General features: G+C 51.0%; 1 protein-coding gene across 2 annotated transcripts in view; it reads left to right on the top strand.

The window, feature by feature from the left end:
* The window catches only part of DOCK8 (dedicator of cytokinesis 8), a 151,456-nt gene that overhangs the window by 119,200 nt on the left and 11,635 nt on the right, over positions 1 to 20,621 (top strand). For both annotated transcript variants that reach the window (XM_006881327.1, XM_006881326.1), the window contains 9 exons: positions 1,707 to 1,841; positions 3,966 to 4,118; positions 5,100 to 5,258; positions 7,410 to 7,510; positions 8,025 to 8,217; positions 15,291 to 15,434; positions 17,539 to 17,670; positions 18,343 to 18,477; positions 20,311 to 20,400. In XM_006881327.1, the coding sequence (XP_006881389.1) occupies positions 1,707 to 1,841; positions 3,966 to 4,118; positions 5,100 to 5,258; positions 7,410 to 7,510; positions 8,025 to 8,217; positions 15,291 to 15,434; positions 17,539 to 17,670; positions 18,343 to 18,477; positions 20,311 to 20,400 (1,242 nt within the window). The remainder of the gene's footprint in view (positions 1 to 1,706; positions 1,842 to 3,965; positions 4,119 to 5,099; positions 5,259 to 7,409; positions 7,511 to 8,024; positions 8,218 to 15,290; positions 15,435 to 17,538; positions 17,671 to 18,342; positions 18,478 to 20,310; positions 20,401 to 20,621) is intronic.

Here is a 20,621-nt window from a genome sequence, read left to right as displayed (position 1 = left end):
GTGTGGGTGTGGAGGGGGTGTGTTGGGGTGTGTCTGGGTATGTGTGTGTTGGGTGTGTGTGGGAGTGGATGTGGTTGTGTGTTGGTGTCTAATAAATGATCTTTCCTTCTAATGGGTCATCTCCAGTTGACTGATGCAGCCACTACTCCCACCTGGTTTGGGAGCTCAGGTGATGAGTGGAGGGGTCTACCGTGAGAAAGAGAGGGCTGAGGGACACAGTGCACCATCCTAAAGGTATCCTCTCTGTGGGTGTTTTCCTGAACTCCAGAATCTAGGTGATAATGGGAGTTTTTTTCCATTCCATTGAAAAATTATGTTCCCTGGAACATAATAATTGACCCCTGTAGGAAAATGTTTCCACTGAGAAATCATTTACTGAAATAAGACCTAATGCTGACATTAAGGCTACAGGAAATATTGTTGAAACTCAGTGCAGTCTTCTCTGTCCAACTTTTAAGTTGCCTAAAGTCATAGTATCTGTGACACACAGGGAAGGCCAGCGTCCCGATCTCTGATGACTTGCATGTCTCCTGTCGCTTGGAGGCGTGGCACTCTTTAGATCTGCCTTTACGTGGCATTGATCCTAGCGCTCCATGCCCACCACCAGCCCTCAGAACACATCTTGCTTTCAGAGAGACCCAAAGGACAATTGGCGTCATCCATGGCCCCTCTTGCCCTGCTGTCACTGATGAGAGAGGTCTTTGGGCGACAGTCCACACACACCAGAAGCTCCCTGCGGACGGACTGGCCTCTGCTTGTGTAAAGATGATGGTCACAAAAACCCAAGGGGACAGTTCATCTCTGTCCCGTGGGGTCACCGTGAGTTGGAATCGAATCAAACTGAAAGCAAGGCTGCTGGCTCAGAACACATCCCCTCAGGGTGCCATGGAAGAAAGGCCTGGAGATCAGCCTGTGCAGAGATGACGGCTGAGAAAACCCTACAGCGGGTATAGTCTTCTTGGTGAAACTTGGGTCGCCCTGAGCCACAGTCAGCTGGGTGGCAGTGAGCTGTTTGTTTTGGTAGTTGATCATCAGCTGGATTTAGAACTGTCGCCACCATTGAGGAGCCCCTGTTGTCCTGTGGGTTGTGGAGGAAAGCTGTAAATTGTACAGAGAAGAAGAATGTCCCAACGACTGTGGGCCAGGGAGCGGGCAGTGTGCCTCGTGACAGAGCTCAGCAGCCCAAACCCGGCACCACTGAGTGGATTCCGACTCCGAGTGACCCTGTGAGACAAGCCGAACTGCCCCATGGGCAAGGCGGGCATCTTCACGGAGGGCTGCCTGCCCCTTCTGAGAAACAGCTGGTGTTTGCACAAGCTCTTCAACTACCACATCCCGTTATTGTTGTTGTTGTTGTGAGCTGTCCACTCTAGTGGATTGAAGTTGTACATTGGATGAGGGGACATTGCCCATCTGTCTGCCTCAGAGCAGCTGGTGGATTAGAACAGTGCGCCTTTGGGTTGATAGCACAACTTTTACCCACTAGGCCACCACAGCTTCTTGCATTTCTTCAGGAGGCAGAATTGGGTGTAGATCCCAGTTCAGTGGGGTGTTGGGGAAGCAGGTCCTAGGAGCCATCTCTGTGGGAGAGTGGGATGGCCCATCTGACCAGGACAACTGAGGCAAGGCCCGTGGGCCTCACAGCACCGAGCCACAAAGGTGGTGAGTGGCCAGCAGCACCCAGCCTCACTGCCTCCTCCCTGCAGGCCAGCTCGGCTCTGGACTGGAAGGACAGCCTGCTAGGAGGCGTGCTGAGGGTCCTGGTGAACTCGCTGAGCTGTGACCAGAGTACCACGTACCTGACACACTGCTTCGCCACCCTCCGAGCGCTCATCGCCAGGGTAAGCTCTTCACTACCGGTCAGCTTCGTCGAGCTGTCTCCAAGCCTTCCAAACAGCAGGACGCCTGCCAGGGGACATGGGAGGGGAACGCTGGAGTCCAGGTGGACTGATTCCATGGAAGGACACCTTGCGAGGGGGAGCAGCTGCCACAGCTGCAACGTGGGCCCACTGTGGAAATGTAAAAGGCCACTCCCAGTGGGCCCAGGACCTGAGCATGTGACTCGAGGGGCCAGCTTCCCTCTCCGTCGGGTTTGACACTTGCTCTCAATACCATGAAACGAACTCTGGGGGCGCAGCTGTTAAGTGCTCAACTGCTATGCACAAGATTAACGGTTCAAATCCACCAGCTGCTCCTCCAGAGACTGATGTGGCCATCTGTCCTGCACAGGTGCACAGCCTCAGAAATGCGTGAGGGGTCCTCCCTTGTTCAGCAGGGTCATTGAGAGTCAGAACTGAGCCAACAGCAGTTAGTAGGTCCTACACAGTGGTACACGTTCACACTCTCCCTGTAAAGAAAAACCAAACCAAAATCAAACCAAACCGAAACGCAGGAGGTGTGGGAAGGATCATCCTTACAAAGACGGGTCGGATGGGTCAGGGGCCTCAGCCAGGTGGGGTCCTCCACAGGTCGTCATTTACAATTAGAAAGTGGGATTCCCTGCTCCCCACCATCAAGGCCACTCTGTTTCTGTTGGTGATGATCACCAGTGCTTTCCAGGAGACTCAGGAATGTTAAATGAGTCCTGGGGAAACCGTAGGCTAAGCATTGAGTTAACCAAGAGGTTTGTGGTTCAAACTCACTAAGCACTCTGAGGAAGAAAGTTGTCGCATTTTGAGTTCATAAAAATTCCCAACCGAGGGAGTCCTGGTGGCTGGTGGCAGGAAGCTGCACAGATGCTCTGCTGGAGATAGAGGGGCCATCTCCTCCTGTACCTGTCAGATCCGATTAGACAGTACACACACACAAAATAAAAAAATAAGATCATTTTTAAAAAATTCCAACCAAAACCAAGCCCACTGTCACCAAGTTGATTCCAGATCATGGCGCCATCCCAAGGTTTGCAAAGTCGTGGGTCTCAGCGGCCTTCCCATGGCCTCTGCGGCTTTGGGAGTCCTGCAGGCGAGCTCTCCTCCGGCCTGTCCAGCAGCTCAGAATAGGAACCAATTCCACAGTGTAGGTTCAGCAAACTGAGGCGTATCGCTTCAAAGCTGTGACCTTAACCATGAAGGCAACCCAGCTAACTATCGTCCCACACAGCCCTTAATGAGCTCCGCCACTAGCCCAAGGTTGGAGGTTCAAGTCCACCCAGAGGTGCCAAGGAAGAAAGGCCTGGTGATTTGCTTCTGAAACTTCAGTCCTCAAACCCCAGGGAGCACGTTTTGTGCTGACACAAGCTGAGCCTCTGTGAGTCAGAGCCAGCTCAGGGTCCACTGGCTTTGTCCTTTGTTGTGTGATTCATGAGGTCTCGCGTGGAGGCCATTGCTCCAGCCTGGCCCTTGGCTTCTGGGGCTCATTATACCGGCTCCTGCCTGGGCTTGTGGCTTTCACAGGCAGGCGTTTGCATCTTGCAACAGGCTGGAGGGCAGCAGCCAGGTGGACATCTGTGGGCCTGTGTCTCTGCTGGTTTGGGGACTTGTCTTTCAAGGAGGTGGGGCACATAAGTCAGGTGGACGTCTACCAGCCTGTGTCTCTCTTAGTTTGGGGACTTGCCCTTTGAGGGAGTAGGTGTACATCTGAGGGACAGCTAATGGCCCTTGTCCCTCCTGGTTGGGGAACCTGCCCTTTGATGGGGCAGGTGGACGTCTGAGTGGTAGCTACAGTGTCCCTCCTAGTTCAGGGACCTGCCCTTTGATGGAGCAGGTGGATGTCCGAGGTGGTGGCCCTCTAACAGCCCGGTGTCCCTCCTGGTTCAGGGACCTGCCCTTTGATGGGGCAGGTGGACATCTGAGTGGTAGCTACAGTGTCCCTCCTGGTCCGGGGACCTGCCCTTTGATGGGGCCGCTGGACATCCGAGGTGGCGGCCCTCTGACGGCCCGTGTCCCTCCTGGTCCGGGGACCTGCCCTTTGATGGGGCCGCTGGACATCCAAGGTGGCGGCCCTCTGACGGCCCGCGTCCCTCCTAGTACGGGGACCTGCTGTTCGAGGAGGAGCTGGAGCAGTGCGCGGACCTGTGCCAGCGTGTGCTTCAGCACTGCAGCAGCAGCATGGACGTCACCCGCAGCCAGGCCTGCGCCACCCTCTACCTGGTCATGAGGTTCAGCTTCGGAGCCGTCAGTGTGAGTGGGCGGCTCGCGGGGACGGGGGGGCGGCGGGGGGGGAGGTGACCCAATGCTGCACTGACATCACATCCATCCTGGGGGGGGGAGTGAGGAGAGGTGGCTGGAGGGCACTGGTCCCGGGGAGGTGACCCCGCGCTGCGCTGACATCACGTCCATCCTGGGGAAGGGAAGTGCTGGTCTAGGCAGGTGGCATCTTTGCTCGAGTTTGCGTCCAGGTGTGACTATGAGGCCGGGGAATCAGTGGCTTCCACAGGTCTCTTCACTGGGAGACGCGGGAATCTGTGAGACCCAAGTTAGTGTCTGTTCAGGAAATACAACAGACAGAGTAGCCTGTGAAAGCGAGTTTGGAATCAGCTGAGGCGCTGGACCCCGTTGTCATGCATGTGTAGCACCTTTGGGCTCGGCGTGGTCGCCCGCAGGCAGCCGTGCTCTGGGTTCTGCACACGTGGACTGTCCTCTGCACCCGTGCTGTGAGCAGGCGTGTGATGACACGGGGGGCATGACCGAGAGAGGGAGGCAGGGTCCTCAGAATATGTGGGAGTGGCTTCTTGGGAGGGGCCCTTGGGCCAGCTGTCCCATGGTCCCAGAAGGAAGTGGGGACCAAAAGTGAGCACCTGCCTAGAGTGACATCACCCTGCAGTTTGGACAAAGCCCCAGGGGAAGAACCGTGGGCAGGTAGGATAAATCCTGCGGCCGACGCTGTAGGACGGTCCCAGCCTTGGCTTGGAGGCAGCCCGGTCCTAGGTTAAAATGTACAGGGTTCCGGCAGTACCCAGGGCTTGATTCACGGCTGCACGCCCTCATTTCAACGCTGCACTGGCTCTCGGCTCAGTGTCTCTGAGAGGGGAGGAAGCCAGGGTGCCGCAGGGGTGGGGCACGGGGAGACCCCCATCCTCCTCCTCCTCCCTGTGGGCTCAGCCATCCTCACTTAGCCCCCAGCTGATGCCTCTGCTTCGCTCCCTTGTCCACCCCGTGCAGAACTTTGCGAGAGTCAAGATGCAAGTGACCATGTCGCTGGCCTCTCTGGTGGGCAAGGCCGCGGACTTTAACGAGGAGCACCTGAGGCGGTCCCTGCGGACCATCCTGGCCTACGCTGAAGAGGACACGGCCATGCAGACCACGCTCTTCCCCATCCAGGTGGGCGGGTGCGGCCTTTCCCAGGCCTGGCCGTTGACCAGCTACAGACTCACAGATAGCCGTGTGTGGCCACCGCCGGCCAGAGTCAACCCAACGGCAACTGGTTATGCATCTAGATATGGAGATAGAGCTAGATACAGATGTCCACATGCACATATCTGCATGGACACATACACATGTGTATACATACATGCATGGACATATGAGGCCTGTGCTTTACAGACACATGCATATATATATATATACACATCCTTGTCTGTGTGTCCATGTTTATACACGTGTACATATACATAGCCTATACATAATTAGTATCATGTCTTTTATTCATAGGGTTGCTATGAGTTGCCTACAACTCAACAGCACTTAACAAAAACAACAACATCATAGAGAGAGGTCAGGTGGCCTAGTGGGCAGAAAGTGATGCTACCAAGCTAAAGGCAGGTGACTCTAATCCGTGGCCCTCAGCCCTGTCTTTAGGTATTTTTGGTGAAACATTCTTCTAGGTCATATAGCCCTGGTCTGTCCACTTACTGTACAGAGGTAACTCGTGGTTGCTGTGAAGCTGAACACTGTGACACTGACGTGTCAAATGCGAGAATGGTCACCCACGGTGGACAGTGTTTGGTGGTGCTCCTTGATTCAAACAAGCTGGGAAGCAGGAGTGGCATCCACTTCTGAAAATAGCTTGCCTCGGGGAAACCCTATGGACCTGGAGAAAAGACAAAAGTTATACAAGTGTCCAGGTCTTTCGTTCATAGTGTCGCTATGAGTTGCCTATGACTCGACGGCCCTTAACAACAACTGCATGCATACATCAGCTCAACCCATTGCCCTCAAGTCAGAACTGACTCATAGCTGAACCTCCTGTGTTTTCAGAGGAACTGGTTCACCTTCCTCATGATACCGGCTAGTGGATTCGAACCACCAGCCAGTGGACTGGCAGCAATTTGTTATCCGCCCGACCCCCAGAGCTCTCTGCATCCATATATGTGCACCTGCAAACATGGACATATCCACCTGTATATACATGAGTCCTGATTCAGGGGGTGACGTCAGGGGTCTGAACCCCTCAGCTGCACCACAGGACGAGGGTGAGGCAGTCTGTCCCTGTAAAGACGTGCAGCCTCGGGACCTTGTGTTCTCTGCCCTGGAGCATCGCTGTGGGTCAGGACCGGCCTCACTGCACCAGCTTGAAGATAAATATACCTGTCCTTGATAGGTGCCTCTGGGGGCTTCTGACAGATAGCCGCCACCTGGGCAGCAGAAGGAGACCCTGTGGGGTCTGTGCCATCACCACACCCCTCTCCCCGTCTCACCAGGGCTCCTTTGCTTGGGAGAAGCCCCCATGTTCCTGATTAGTGTAGGAATTTCCAGGTTGCACATAACTAAAACTAGTTTTTAAAAAACATGGTGGAGAAGAAGATAATTTGTGGGTCCCTATGTAACCTATCACATTTGACAAGCCAAAGGTGGGTGACTTTAATCCGTGGCCCGCCCTCAGGCCTGGTTTTAATTGTTTTTTTGTCAAACATTCTCCTAAGTGGTATAGCACTGGTCTGTCCATTTGCTGTCCAGCGGTAATTCATGGTTGCTGTGAAGCTGAACACTGTGACACTGATGTGTCAAATGTAATAATGGTTACCCATGGTGGACAGTGTTTGGTGGAGCTTCCTGATTAAAACAAGCTTGGAAGCAGGAGTGGCATCTACTTCCGCAAACAGCTTGCCTCCGGAAACGCTATGAACCTGGGGAGAGGATGAAAGACACACAAGTGTTGAGGACTTTTGTTCATAGGGTTGCTATGAGTCGCCTATTACTCAAGGGCACTTAACAACAACAACAATGTAACCTATCAAGCTGCTAACTGAAAGGTTGTAAGTTCAAATCCTCCAGCTGCTCAGTGGGAGAAAGATGGCCAGTCTCCTCTGAAGACTTGCAGCCTAGGAAACCAATGAGGGTCACTGTGATTCACAATCAGCTCTGTGGCAGAGGGTTTTAAAGGGCCGACTCACACCTGGGCTCAGAAGCACCTGGCCAGGTGAAGAGCAAGGTGAACCGGGCCCATCTCCGTTCTCCCCTCGCCCTGCCCATGATGTCTCCACTCACCACCACGCCGCACGAAGCCCAGCCTCTGTGTTATTCTTCCTGCAGGTGGAAGAGCTTCTGCGTAACCTCAACAGCATCTTATATGACACTGTGAAGATGAAGGAGTTCCAGGAGGACCCTGAGATGCTGATGGACCTCATGTACAGGTCAGTGCTCCCAGAAAAGTTCCCTGAGGGGCAAGGATTTGCCACTTGAGCTCTTACTAACGCCGTTATCAGCAGCAACGCGGAAACACAGCTCTGGATGACGTCTACTAGAAATGAGAAAGTAAACTGGGACCGTGGGTTCATGGGCGTGCAGGTGTTCAGAGACAGCTCCCTAATTCAAATCCAGAGGAATGTTTTCTAACATCTTTTTTGTTAATTCCTTGGGTGGTGTAAATAATTAATATGCTTCAGTGCTTATCCACCCAAAGATGTCTGGGAAGTAAGGCCTGGTAGTCCACTTTAAAACTCAGCCATTGAGATTCTGTGGAGCACAGAACCCTGACAGACGTGGGGTTGTCACAAGTCAACCCCACGAGAACTAGCTCACTTTTCTGTTTACCATAGAATAAAGGGGGGGTATAATCAATTATTATTTATACTTTTTATTTCATCCTGATGGCTTTGCTCCGATCATGGTCTAACATGCTGACCCTCCTTCTCACTCTGTCTTCAGAATTGCCAAGAGCTACCAGACGTCGCCGGACCTGCGGCTGACCTGGCTGCAGAACATGGCGGAGAAGCACACCAAGAGGAAGTGTTACACGGAGGCCGCCATGTGCCTGGTGCACGCCGCCGCGCTGGTGGCCGAGTACCTGGGCATGCTGGAGGACCACAGCTACCTGCCTGTGGGCAGCGTCAGCTTTCAGGTGCAGCCTGGGCTCTGCCCTCGGGGGGTGAGGGGAGGAGGACAATAGTGCTGCCCTGGGAGCAGTGTCCAGAGACACTTCTGGTGGCCTTGCCCCGGGGTAGTGGAATGATTGGCTACAGCTCATTGCATTACACACACTGGTGTCTACTGCACAGAGTCCAGGGAGGCTGCAGAGCACAGGACGCTCCCTCAGCTGAGAATCATGCAGCCCTGAGTGGCAAAGGCACCAATCCCTATGGCTTAGCGGTAAGGAGTCGCTTAGCCAACCCAAAGGCACACATTCGGACAGGCAATCTCCTCCTGTGAATTATTGCCTTTGAAAATCCGCTGGGGAGTCAGCTAGGAGTTGGTTCTAACTCCACAGTACACAACAACAACAACAATCAGCTGCTGTCAGTCCCACCCTGACCCCTGGGGACTCCATGTGTGTCCAAGTAGAACAGGGCCCCCAGGGTCTTCAGGGAGTGGTATTTCAGAAGCAGGCTATCAAGCCTTTACTCTGAAGCACCTTTGAGTGGATTTGAACCTCCAACCTTCTAGTTAGTAGTCACACATATTAATTATTTATTCCACTCAGGGATCCTAAATATAATAATGATGCTGTATTGTAGTATAGTATTAAAAGCTCTGTGTGGCATAGACTGGATCTACCACATGCTCCTCCTGGAAAGATTACAGACAGTCCCCTACCGTAAAGACATGTTGTCCTTGTTGTTGTTCTCGTTGTTGTTGTTAGGTGCTGTCAAGTATGACGGATAGCACCCCTCTGAACGATGGCGCTGAGCCCCGCCCAGTCCTGTGCCATCCTAACCACCTCTGATACACTTGAGTTAAGTCACTGTGTCAGTTCATCTCATTGAAGGTCCTTCTCTCTTTCACTGACCTTCCACCTTTCCAAGCGTGGTATCCTTTTCTAAGGCCTGGCCCCTCCTAACAACACACCCAAAATATGGGAAGTAAAACTTCATGTCCCTTGTCTCCAGGGACCACCCTCGTTGCACTTTCTCCAAGACCTATTTGTTAGTTGTTTTGTTAGCCCATGGGATACTCAGTCTTCTTCAACACCACAACTCAAAAGCACCGATTCTTCTTCTGTCATCCTTACTCATTATCCAACTTTCAAATGCCTAACAAGTAATTGAAAAGGCCATGGCTTGCACTTTGGTTTTTAAACTGACATCATTCCTCCCTAACACCTTGGAGAGGTGTTGGGTATAACAGCAGATTTACCCAATGCAATATGTCTTTTGATTTCTTAACTGCTGATGCCAAAGGTCTTTTTTTTAAAAAAATTATTATTTTGTGTGTGTATACTGTCAAATCGGATCTGACTGGTACAGGAGGAGATTGTCCCTCCTTCTCCAGCAGAGCATCTGGTGGATTTAAGCCACGTACCTCTGGGATTGCAGTGCAGCTTCTTGCCACGAGGCCACCAGAGCTCCCTGGTGCCGAGGGTCTCGATTGACCCAAGCCAGATGAAATCACTGGCAATGTCAGTCTTCTTCGTCTATCATGCTGTCACATACTAGCCCCATGGTGAGGATTTTTGTCTTCTTGATGTTGTGACCTTATCCATATTGAAGGCTGATCTTCTGCAGCAAATATTTCAAATCCCCTTCACTGCCCGCAAAGCCATATACAACCTCAGAAACCTGGGGAAGTAGCCACTGCTCCGTGGCTGTGGGTTTGGTTTGGAGAGGGTATTTTTTTAAATTTTATTCTTTTTCGTGTGTGTGTAACTTCAAATCAGATCTGACTGGTACAGGAGGAGACTTCCCCTCCTTCTCCAGCACAGCATCTGGTGGATTGGAATGTGTACTTCTGGGATTGCAGTGCAGCTTCTTGCCACTAGGCCATGAGATCTCCCTGATTTATCATTTTTATGATAATTAGTAGCACACCAATAATATTTACTCTATATGATCGTAATGGTACTTAAGTGCTGTCTAGCCGACTCTGACCCACCTGACCCTGTGAATAACAGGCCTGAGTCTTGTCCTGTCCTGAACCGTCATCATGGCCTCTGTTTCAAGTACTTTAGATCCTACACACGCTTTGCATGATTTCATTCACGCCTCTCCAAATAACGGTGAGGCAGATAATAAAAGAGATAATAATAGAGTTCTCCCGTGGATGAAAGACTGAGAGAGGAAGCACGTCCTTCAGGTCATTCAGACTCTGCAAACTCCCCATTAAGGAGGAGTTTAAACTATTTTTTTTAATAAATGTGTTCCTGAAAATACCTAAAAAAAAAAAAACAACTATTTTTTTTAGAAAAATTACTGTGTCTTTCCATTCTTTTTTCCGTGGAATAGTCGCTCTGTTATCATTTTGAGGTCTAAGGTCACCTTGAGCCATATGATGGTATTTTCAATTGTCAAAACTGGGCCATGAACAATGAAGACACAAGAAGAATCGATGCATTAGGATTCTGGTATTGGTGAAGAATAGTTAATATACCATGGATTTCCAGAAGAATAAAGACATTTGTCATGAAAGAAGTCTGGCAGAAGGAAGATAGTGAGACCAGCTCATGTCCTTGGGTCGCACCGTCAGGAAAAGGAAGTCATGCTTGGTAATAATGCAGAGGGTTGACAGAAAGGGTAAGGCCACCGTGGTTGTGAGGGTATCTCAGACCAGGTGGTATTTTGTTCAGCTGTACCTGGGGGGCGAGTATGAGATGGAAGTGACTCAGTGGAACCTATCAACGATGACATAAAGCTTTGATCCCAAAGACTTGTGATTGGCAATTACAATGACAATCTTAGAAATATTTTCCCAACATTTGCCAACTCTGTAATGTCCTACTTTCTGTTTCTAAAATCAAGAAATCAACTTGGCTTTGGTTTGGAAAAAAGGAAACAGCTGACTCAATACTTTCTTAGGAGAATTTGGAAAGGGCCCAGAACTGGCAAAGAACTTGACCACAGACCTGCGAGCTGGCTCTGTCTGGGAGGTGCAGTGGCTATTTGGACATCTTGTCCTGAATCATTTAATGCTGCCTTTAAAAGAAAAACAAAAACCAGTTCTGTGCTCTTTAGAAATGACCATCCGTGAACTGAACAGTGTGGTGGCATAAATAGGAAATTCAGACACACAGCAGCGTAATTTATGAGTGTTCACCTTATTCTTGTTTGAATTTACGTGGCTGATTTTATGAAAGGCTTTGCTTTCATTACTGTTCTTCCAGCACAGTTTTGTGCTGCTGCCCGTGTACTAGCCAGCAAGAGAAGACAGTTCAGGATCACCTTCCCAGGCCTGGAGAAGAAAACCCTAGAGCTCAAGCCAGGAGGGCCAGGCTCTGACTTCCCGGAATCTTGTACATTGACTCAGCTGGCCACTGCCTCTGAAGGCCAGCATCTCTTTCTTAGGATCGACAATAACACAATGTGTGTTTCCACTTCTGGAAAACCAATTTTCTTCTCAGCCAGGGGTGTATTCTATGTTGTTAGGTGTCGTCAAGTCGGTTCCACCTCCGAGGGACCGCGGGTAGAGCCCAGGCCCACCGTCCTCAGGCCTGGCCAGGCCAGCACCGTCCTCACAATCCTTGGTTACCACGTTTGAGCTCATTCCTGCAGCCGCTTTGCCAGCCCATCTCACTGAGGGTTTCCCTCTCTTTCTCGCCCTGTATTTTACCAACCATGACGTCTATCTCCACAGACTGACCCTTACTGATAACATGACCAAAGGAAGAGAGGTCCAGTCTCACCAGACTCGCCGTAAGGACCGCTCTGGCTACACCGGTCCCATAGCCCGCTAAACGCAGCAGTTACATTTTCATCCAAAAGAGTTTTTCCAAATCACTTTTTAAAAAAAAAATTACATAAGAATGAACATGACAGTTTCTTTGGATGTGTCCATATGCCGTTTGGTATTTTCCAGCATAAATATTCCAGCACTCCGATTCTAGTTCCTGGGAATTCTTCCATTTACCACTTCATGCTGCACTGTGCTGACACACTCACTTTTTTATTTCCCCAGGAATTGAAGTGTTTCTTCTCCTCTTTTGTGCCCCTTCCTCAATGACTGTATTAGTTTGTTAACTTTTTAAATTGTGTTCCATACAGTCCTTCATTTCATTATATTTCATTCATTTATATTGTGGGTTTGTTTCCTCCTTTATAATCAAACCCCCAACAGCTACTTTCGTGAAACCATGTAAGCCAGTCACTTCGTGCCTCGTGCCCTGACACACACCGCCCTTTTGGAAAGCCACTTGCCGACTTCACCATCCCTATCACACGAGCACTGTGAGGGACCAAGCCTGTCCCTGTTGCTGAAAGAGCCTCTGTTCAGCTGGGAAGCCTTGAGCATCTGCATCCGTCGGCATCATCCAGTGCAGAGCAAGCCAGCAGGTTGCAGTATCTAACAGCTCAGGTGGCCTAGTGGTAAGAAGCTGCCCTGCAATTCCAGCGGCACATGGTCCGAACCCACCAGCTGCTCCACAGGAGAAGGCTGCACAGTCTCCTCCCAAGTGATTAACTGTCTCTGAAAACCTGCTGGAGGGTCAGCTACAGATTGATTCCAATTCGCCTGCACACAACAACATATATCTAACAGGAGTCCTGATGACGTAGTATGTAGAGTATTAGGCTACTAACCAGAAGGTCGAAGTTCAAATCCCACTGCAATGCTGAGAGAGAATGATGCAGCAGTCTCCTCCCTGAAGACACAGCCTCGGGCCCGGTGGACCCAGTGGACAGCCGCTGTGAGTTGGAACAGACTCAGTGGCAGTGGGTGTCATTCTTTGGTAAATAGCGAATGCAGAAAAGCCAATGTGCTGCTTCAACCCGTCTTTGCACGTACAAGTCATCGTGTGACGTCCGCTCATCATGCTGTATAAACATCACCAAGGCTCTTTACGAGTTCTCCCTTCACTCCTGGCAGAAGCTCAGTGTCTTTTCACCCCCCGCCCCCCCGCCTCCCACTAGTCACCACTAGGACGCCCAGGTCTACGTATTTACACTTAGCTGTTACAGACTCTTCATCTAAGTGAACTCGTGCCCCGTTTGCCTTTTTGTGATTGACTTCTTTCACTCATGTAGGGAGAGGCCTGTGCCTTTAGCTTTTCGTGGCTGAGTAATATTCCGGTGTGTGCTGGGTCACATTGTGCGTCTCTCTGTTTCTGTTGGTAGATGTGGTTACTATATAGAATTGTTTATTTATATATGCTTGCTGCATTTCAAAATTGAGTTCTTGGTAGATTCAGCCATACTATGGAAAGTTCAGTTAGCAGATGATTTGTTGATAATGTGACAAGGAGAGATATGCTAGAACAGATACCTCTTAGAGTGTACAGGAGAGGCTGCACCGCCCTCACAGGGGCAGGTACCTGTCTCTCCTCTCTTCCTCTTCCTCTATTCTTTCTTTCTTCCTTCCTTCCTTCCTTCCTTCCTTCCTTTCTTTCTTTCTTTCTGTCTTTTCTCTTCTCTTCTTTCTTTCTTTTTCTTTCTTTCTTTCTTTCTTTTCTTTCACCTCTGTTGAGACTTGTTTTTCCCCCACTGATTTTACATTGTATCCGAAAAAAAGGCATCTAACTAGTCAATCTCTTATTCAATTAAAAAGTAAAATTCATTATTATTAAGTTCATTCTAAGTCATGGTGACCCTTCCACTGGATTTCTAAGGCTGTGGACACACATTGCCATATTTCTCCTGGGAAGTCACTAATGGATTCAAACCCCCAGACGGGCACCACCATTGGGTTAACAGTGCAACTCCTTACTACCTGAGCCACCAGAACTCACTACAGCTGCACGCATATGAGGTGAAAATGTCGTGGGATGGTCAGGTGCACCTTAGTGCTCAAAATTACATCCTTACTCTCAAACACCTTAAGGAGGTTTTAGGCAGCAGGTTTTCTCAATGCAATACATCTTGATTTCATGGCTGCTGCTTCCATGGGCATTTATTATAAATCCAAGTAAAATAAAATAAAATCCTTGGGCCAGGTTTAACAAACAAATTATTCCTGACCTCTCTGGAGCATGAGCGTCGCTTTCCAGAGCCAGGGTTTGCAGGACGCAAGTGTAGTAGCAAATGCAAACCTGAGGTTGGCACTGACGCTGCTCTAAGAGGGGCTGGTGCCTCCTTAAATTTGGCTCCCTGGTTATTTCACTTGCTCCCCGATGCTCAAGGAGATGGATGATCAATGAGTGCTGGGATGGGCTCGTGCCCAACAGAGGTTGTGAGGATGGTGCCCGACCCAGCGGGGTTCCCATCCATTGTGTGTGAGGTCATGGTGAGTCAGCAGTGCTGTGACACACACTGACAATGACAATACCCCACTGGTCCTGGCCTGTCGCTGGACCCAGGCAAGAGGCTCTGTGCTCTGTGCACCGTACAAAGGGAGCACAGATGGTTTTAGCAAAATATCAGCCATTGGAGAATCGCCATCAAAGTGTCCACAAGGAAGACATCCCCCCCCAGCCCGCCCACCAAGGTTGTCCTGTCACACTGTGACTGCAAGTCCACAAGTCAGGGTGGTGTCACCCCACTTCAGAACACCCCAGAGGTCAAGGTCCTGTTAGTTGATCTTCCTGAAAAAAAGCAATGATATGCCCCTTCAGGTGGTTTAACCAGTGTTACTCAGCTGGCATTACAAGGTGGCAAGCAGCCCAAGGGGACCATGGCAGGGGTGGAGCAGTGATGGCCTAGTGGCAGAATTCTCACCTTTCATGTAAGAGACCCGTGTTCGATTCCCTGGCAGTGCACCTCATGTCCAGTCACCACCCTTCTGTTAGGGGAGGTTTTTGTATCGTTCAGATACTGCACAGGTTTCAGTGATACTTAGAAACTTAAGACTAGGAAGAAAGGCTTGGCAATCTCCTGAAAAACAGCCCATGAAAAGCCTATGGACCTGAGTGTCCAGCCCTGCTGTGTGTGAGGTCACCACTGTGAGTCCAGGGGCCGCTCAGCAGCTACATCAGGGCGAGTGTGGTCATGATCTCATTGCTCATGGCGGCCGGACGGGTACACATACCTGCCTGACCACACGCTGGGAGGGTGCTGGACAACCCCAGCCTCCCTCCAGTCTACACCCTCAGCCTGACTCTCCCCTGGTCCCTCACAGAACATTTCTTCCAACGTGCTGGAGGAGTCCGCCGTGTCTGACGACACCCTGTCACCGGATGCAGACGGCGTTTGCTCAGGCCGTTACTTCACTGAGAGCGGGCTGGTGGGCCTGCTGGAGCAGGCAGCTGAACTCTTCAGCACGGTCAGTGTCCCCACGCCCTCCTAGGTCCCCTGGGGCTGTACCCTATCTCAGTAGGCGGCAGAAGAGAACAGACATGCCATGTTTCCATTCTGGAAGCTGGAACACCAAGTGCAGGACCTGTGCTCCAAAGGGTCCTTCCCATCCTCCCTGCCCACCCCCGACACCCCTATGTGTCTGTGTCTGCTCTGGTCTTTTGGGAACTCAGAAGTGATGGGGATCAAGACCTCACGAACCGAACAGAAAGCTCCTTCTCCCCAACAGCATCACAATGGCAGGTGCAGGGCTGGGGTCTCAGCATGCATCTTAGGGAATGCAGTTCAAGCCACAGAGAACTTAGGTGACATGGAGATTAAACACTCACCTGGTCACCACAAGGTTGGTGTTTCCAGTCCACCGTCTGCTCTGTAAGAGGAAGATAGGCAGTATGTTTTCTATAAAGGTTTACAGCCTCAGAGCCCTTTGGGGCAGTTCTCTCTGTCCTACCAGGCTGCTACGAGCAGTTGACTTGACACAACGGGGTGCTTGGTTGGGGGTTTTTATCCCCTTATTTATTATGATTTGGAAATTGTTTTCCCATGGGCTGTTCGTCTACATCTTGGTTTATGACATTGATTACAATATTCACGCTGCAGCCACCCTCTTCCCTCTCCCTCCCTGTGACTCTCATTTCTATTCTTCCTTTCAGTCCATAGCAGTGCACAACGCACCATCCCATCCCAAGGCATGACCCTGTGTGCCTGGGTGACCCTGAGTTCTGTGGTCTTGGCAGCCTCAGCAGCCATGTTTTAAGAGGACACACAGCAGGGTCGGTGCAAGGCCTGGCCTGACTCAAGGGCTTTGCCATGTGAAATTCCATCAAATCAGGGAAGGAGGTGGGCGGGCGGGCGGGTGGCAGGCTCTCACCCTCAGCCACCTGGTTCTCACTGCCTGCTCCTTGCACAGCAGATGCTTCATCGTAAGATTTCCTCTTAATAAGGGCGGAGACCAGCCACAGAGCGGTAATGTGAGGACCTCAGGGTTACACAACATGAGATGAGGCGTGTGGCACTCTCCCCGCGTCTCCGCGGAAAGACTTGGAGAGGCGCCTTGGAGCACAGGGAAGGCGTAAATAGTGTCTGTCTCTGGATTCTTACAATACAGGGGCCTGTGGAACCACGGAGACCCCCATTCCTTAGCTGATGCTGGGTATTAACACTCCTGCTGGGAGCTAACGTGAAGGTCTAAGTCGTCGAGAGCCGGGGCTGGGGAGAAGGACGCTTGCCTTTTCCATTGTAATAATCCTACCTCCCTGAAGTTTCAAACCAAGTTAATATTTCGTACAAAGCACAACAGTTAAGCTCTTGGCTTCTAACCGAAAAGTGGGCTGTTCAAACTAGCTAGCTGCTCTGTGAGAGAGCGGGCCTGGTGACCTGCTCCCTTCAAGATGACCGCGGGGAGTCCCGACAGGGCAGTTCTGAGGTCAGCTCTGTTACAAGGGGCCAGGAGTCAAGCCACACACAGTCCTCCAGCATGGTGCCTACTACCTTACTGTGTTCAGGGCCCACCTAGGTTTTCATTCTAATGTTAATCTTTTTCCTCTTGAGTTTCTTCCTGTAACTTCTTGGGATTTCTGTGTGCTTCATTTACTGGCTTTGATTCTTTCTCTTTTTCTTTCTCTCTCCCCCCATCACTTTTCCTTTAAGAAATCAGAGAAACTTCAGGGTGCTCTTGTTTTACCTAAAAGTCAAGAAGAAGAACCTCTGGGGTCCTCCTTCCTCTTCCCAGGCTAGCAGTGGGCCCTTGGCCGCAGGAGGCCCCTGCAGGGTGAGAATGTGCACACACTGCCCTGGGATTACGGGATTACGGTGGTGTCTGCTGCCCACCACTCTCCCATTTCCGCTTGTGTTTCCATGGAAACCTCCTGTTGACAGCACCCTCCTGGTCTTGGGCAGGTTGAGTCAGGGCCTCCCCAAGGACAAGAGTAGGTGTGGCCTCCCCTGCCTTATATCATGGTGGGGCTGACCACCATGCTGTCCTCCAGGACGTGGCTGGGAGAATGAACTCTAGTGACCTTTTGTCTCCACTTCCAATTCAATGGATTGAATTCCATTGTCTTCTTCCCAAGGGGGGCTTGTATGAGACGGTGAACGAGGTGTACAAGCTGGTCATCCCCATCCTGGAAGCGCACCGGGACTTCCGGAAGCTCACCTCCACCCACAGCAAGCTGCAGAAAGCCTTTGACAGCATCATAAGCAAGGTAACCGCCAGCTTGTGACACTGCCGCTCGCCTGACAGCGGGGGCCCTGCCCACCCTGCTGTCTAGGGAGCAGATTACTGTGAGCACATTCTGTTACGAGAAGGGGTGTGGAGGTGGGCAGTAGTTCAGTGAGAGAATTGCCACATCTGCACAGCAGACCCCAGGTTGATTCCAGCCAGTGCGTCTGGTGGGCCGCCACCACCTGTCTGCCATTGGGCTGGCTGCTTGTTGACGGTGGAGGTCACAGTGGAGGTTCCAGCCTAAGTCTAGGAAGGAAGGTCTGCTGAGCAACAGCTGAGGATTGGCCAGTGAGAAACACACAGGTCACTGCAATCCTACCCACAGCCAATCGCGGGCCTGGACCCAGCCTGGGCGGTGTCCTGGTCCAGTGTGTGGGGTCCCCATGAATCAGGACCACCTTGACAATGAACAACCTTTCAAACAGTGAGGGGCTGGGCACAGACAGAGTATTAAAGAAGGAGGCCTGATGACCCAGCGCCCAGGAAATGTGAGCACCACTCTGTGTATTGCTTCCAGACTCAACCCCATAAACCTTACTCTTTCCAAAGGCCTGAGTTTTACTGAGATTCTCAATCGCATAAGGAAAGACTTCCTCTCTTTACAACCCCAAGACCTTCTCTTACTAAAGAGTGGGTCTTTTCTGATTCCCAGGGACACAAGAGGATGTTTGGGACCTACTTCCGGGTTGGTTTCTATGGATCCAAGTTTGGAGATTTGGATGAGCAGGAATTCGTGTACAAAGAGCCGGCTATCACCAAACTCCCTGAGATCTCTCACAGACTGGAGGTGAGCAGGTGCCCGCATGCCTGACAGTGTGCATTTTCCTGTGGACCAGGTGCAAGCAGGTCAAGGGGACACCACAGACCGAGCTCCACACTACTGCAAGGTGACGAGATCACGCCCATTCAGGAGGGTCGTGCAAATGGTCTGGTTCCCCAGTGCTCACAGCTACGTGTGAGCTCCACTGTGTTTCTGGTGCTGACCCAAAGACTGGTGTTTTGAATCCACTGGTGCTTCTGCTGGAGAAAGATGGGACCCCTTCCATAAAGATTTAGACCCTTACAAAGCCACTGGGGAGTCACTGTGAGTCAGACTGACTTAGCTTTCCCCCAAGATCCTGTGTGCACTTTTCAACATTGGGAAATTTCTATTGTGAGAACTTTGCCTCCAAATTCTTGATCCAAAATCCCACCTATGCCCTGTGCTTTCTTATAACCCTGTGTAAATTGTAGTGGGGAGGCTTACAAATTTGGGAGGTCATCCTGACTTTTCAGGAGTCTGTCCAGATTACTGAACCACCCTAGGAAATGTGTCAGTCATTGGTCTATAGTCACCACAGGACAGATCCCACTTCTGACACAGAAAGGATTCAGGGTAGCAGCTCTGTGGGAAGCAGTCTGGAATCAGCAGCTGGGTGGTCAGGGCAGGGTCCTGACCATGGTCAGGGCAGGGTCCTGACCATGCGCTGGTGGCCCTCACGAGCCCACCATGTATGTCAGGTTCCCAACATCCCAGCGAAGATCAGCGAGTCCTTGGAGGAAAGGATTGGGAGGATACGGAGGGAGTTAAAAGGAGACATCAGTTGAAATGAGCAGCCCCTAAGGACTTGGGGGAAAAGTCACAGGGTCTCCCTGGAAAACCTGCCCCAGCTAGGTGCCTAGAACCCTGAACTGACACCACGTCGTCCTTTGCTATCGTTTTACATTGATTCCCTTTCATAGCTGTGAAACTGGAAATATTTTATTATCTGTGTGTTCTTAATGATCTCCACTGGTGCTCTAATTAGGCAAAGGACTTATGTCCTCACTTGACCCTGGTTTGCAAAGAGTGAACACATCATTTACTGAGAGGCTGAAGGTTCAGGTCCATCCAGAGGTACCTCAGAAGAAAGGCCTGGCAATCCATCCCTGAGATACCCGCCGTTGAAAGCCCTCTGGCACACAGGTCTACTTGGGCACATTTTTTATTGTCTTGAGTTACAGCCAGCTGGGTGGCAGCTGATTAGCCCACAGCTGGAGAAACTAGATGAGGCAGAGAACCCAGAGGCTGAGATCGTTTCCCAGGTCTCCTTCCTGGGGGCTGGACGGTTTCGGGCAAGTCATCAAAGCCCTCCAGACTGTGGCTCCTTTGAATCACGTGGTGGCCTCTATGTGTCAGAGCAGAACTGTGGGTCAAAGGTTTTCAGAGGCTGACCATCCAACATGGATAGCCAGGTCCTCCTTCTGAGGCACCTCTGGGTGGACTCGAACCTTCCACCTTTTGTTTAGCAGTGCAGTGTGTTAACCGTTGGCACCACGAAGGACTCCTTTCTTGGACTGGAGTCGTGTGTTCTGTCAGCATGCACTGCGGTTTGCCACATTGTGGGCATCTGAGAGCTGCCACAGAAGACAGGACGAGGTGGGCGGAGATCTGAGAGAAGGCTTCATATCGTGCTGTAGGACTGGACTTCCTTTTATTTTTGCTTTTGTCTCCGGAAAGGCTGGACTTTGCTCATTAGCTGAGAAGACTTGCAGCAAATCAGTGGGTGCATTGCTCACCCAGATGGATGCACTTCGGAGAAGCCCAAGAGCGCCGTGGTGGTAAAATGACCTTTATAAACTGTGGGTTCCTCTTGCTCAGGGATTTTACGGTCAGTGTTTTGGAGCGGAATTCGTGGAAGTGATCAAAGACTCAACTCCAGTGGACAAAAGCAAGTTGGATCCTAACAAGGTAGGGGACCACGTGCCCAAAATGACCATCAGAATCCGAGCCTGCTTATTCTAACTAAGCACGTGAAATGATCCCTTTTGGGAGCTCTGATGGCCTAGTGGCAAGAAGCTGCGCTGCAATCCCAAAGGTGCATGGTTCAAATCCACCAGAAGCTCTGCTGGAGAAGGAAGAACAATCTCCTTCTGTACCAGTCAGATCTGATTTGACAGTACACACACACA

This window comes from Elephantulus edwardii, unplaced genomic scaffold (assembly GCF_000299155.1).
Source record: "Elephantulus edwardii isolate Elephantulus edwardi_28Jun2011 unplaced genomic scaffold, EleEdw1.0 scaffold00014, whole genome shotgun sequence".
NCBI classification, from domain to species: Eukaryota; Metazoa; Chordata; class Mammalia; order Macroscelidea; family Macroscelididae; genus Elephantulus; species Elephantulus edwardii.
The sequence above is the reverse complement of the archived record's forward strand: the minus strand, read 5'-3'. Positions and strand labels throughout refer to the sequence as shown.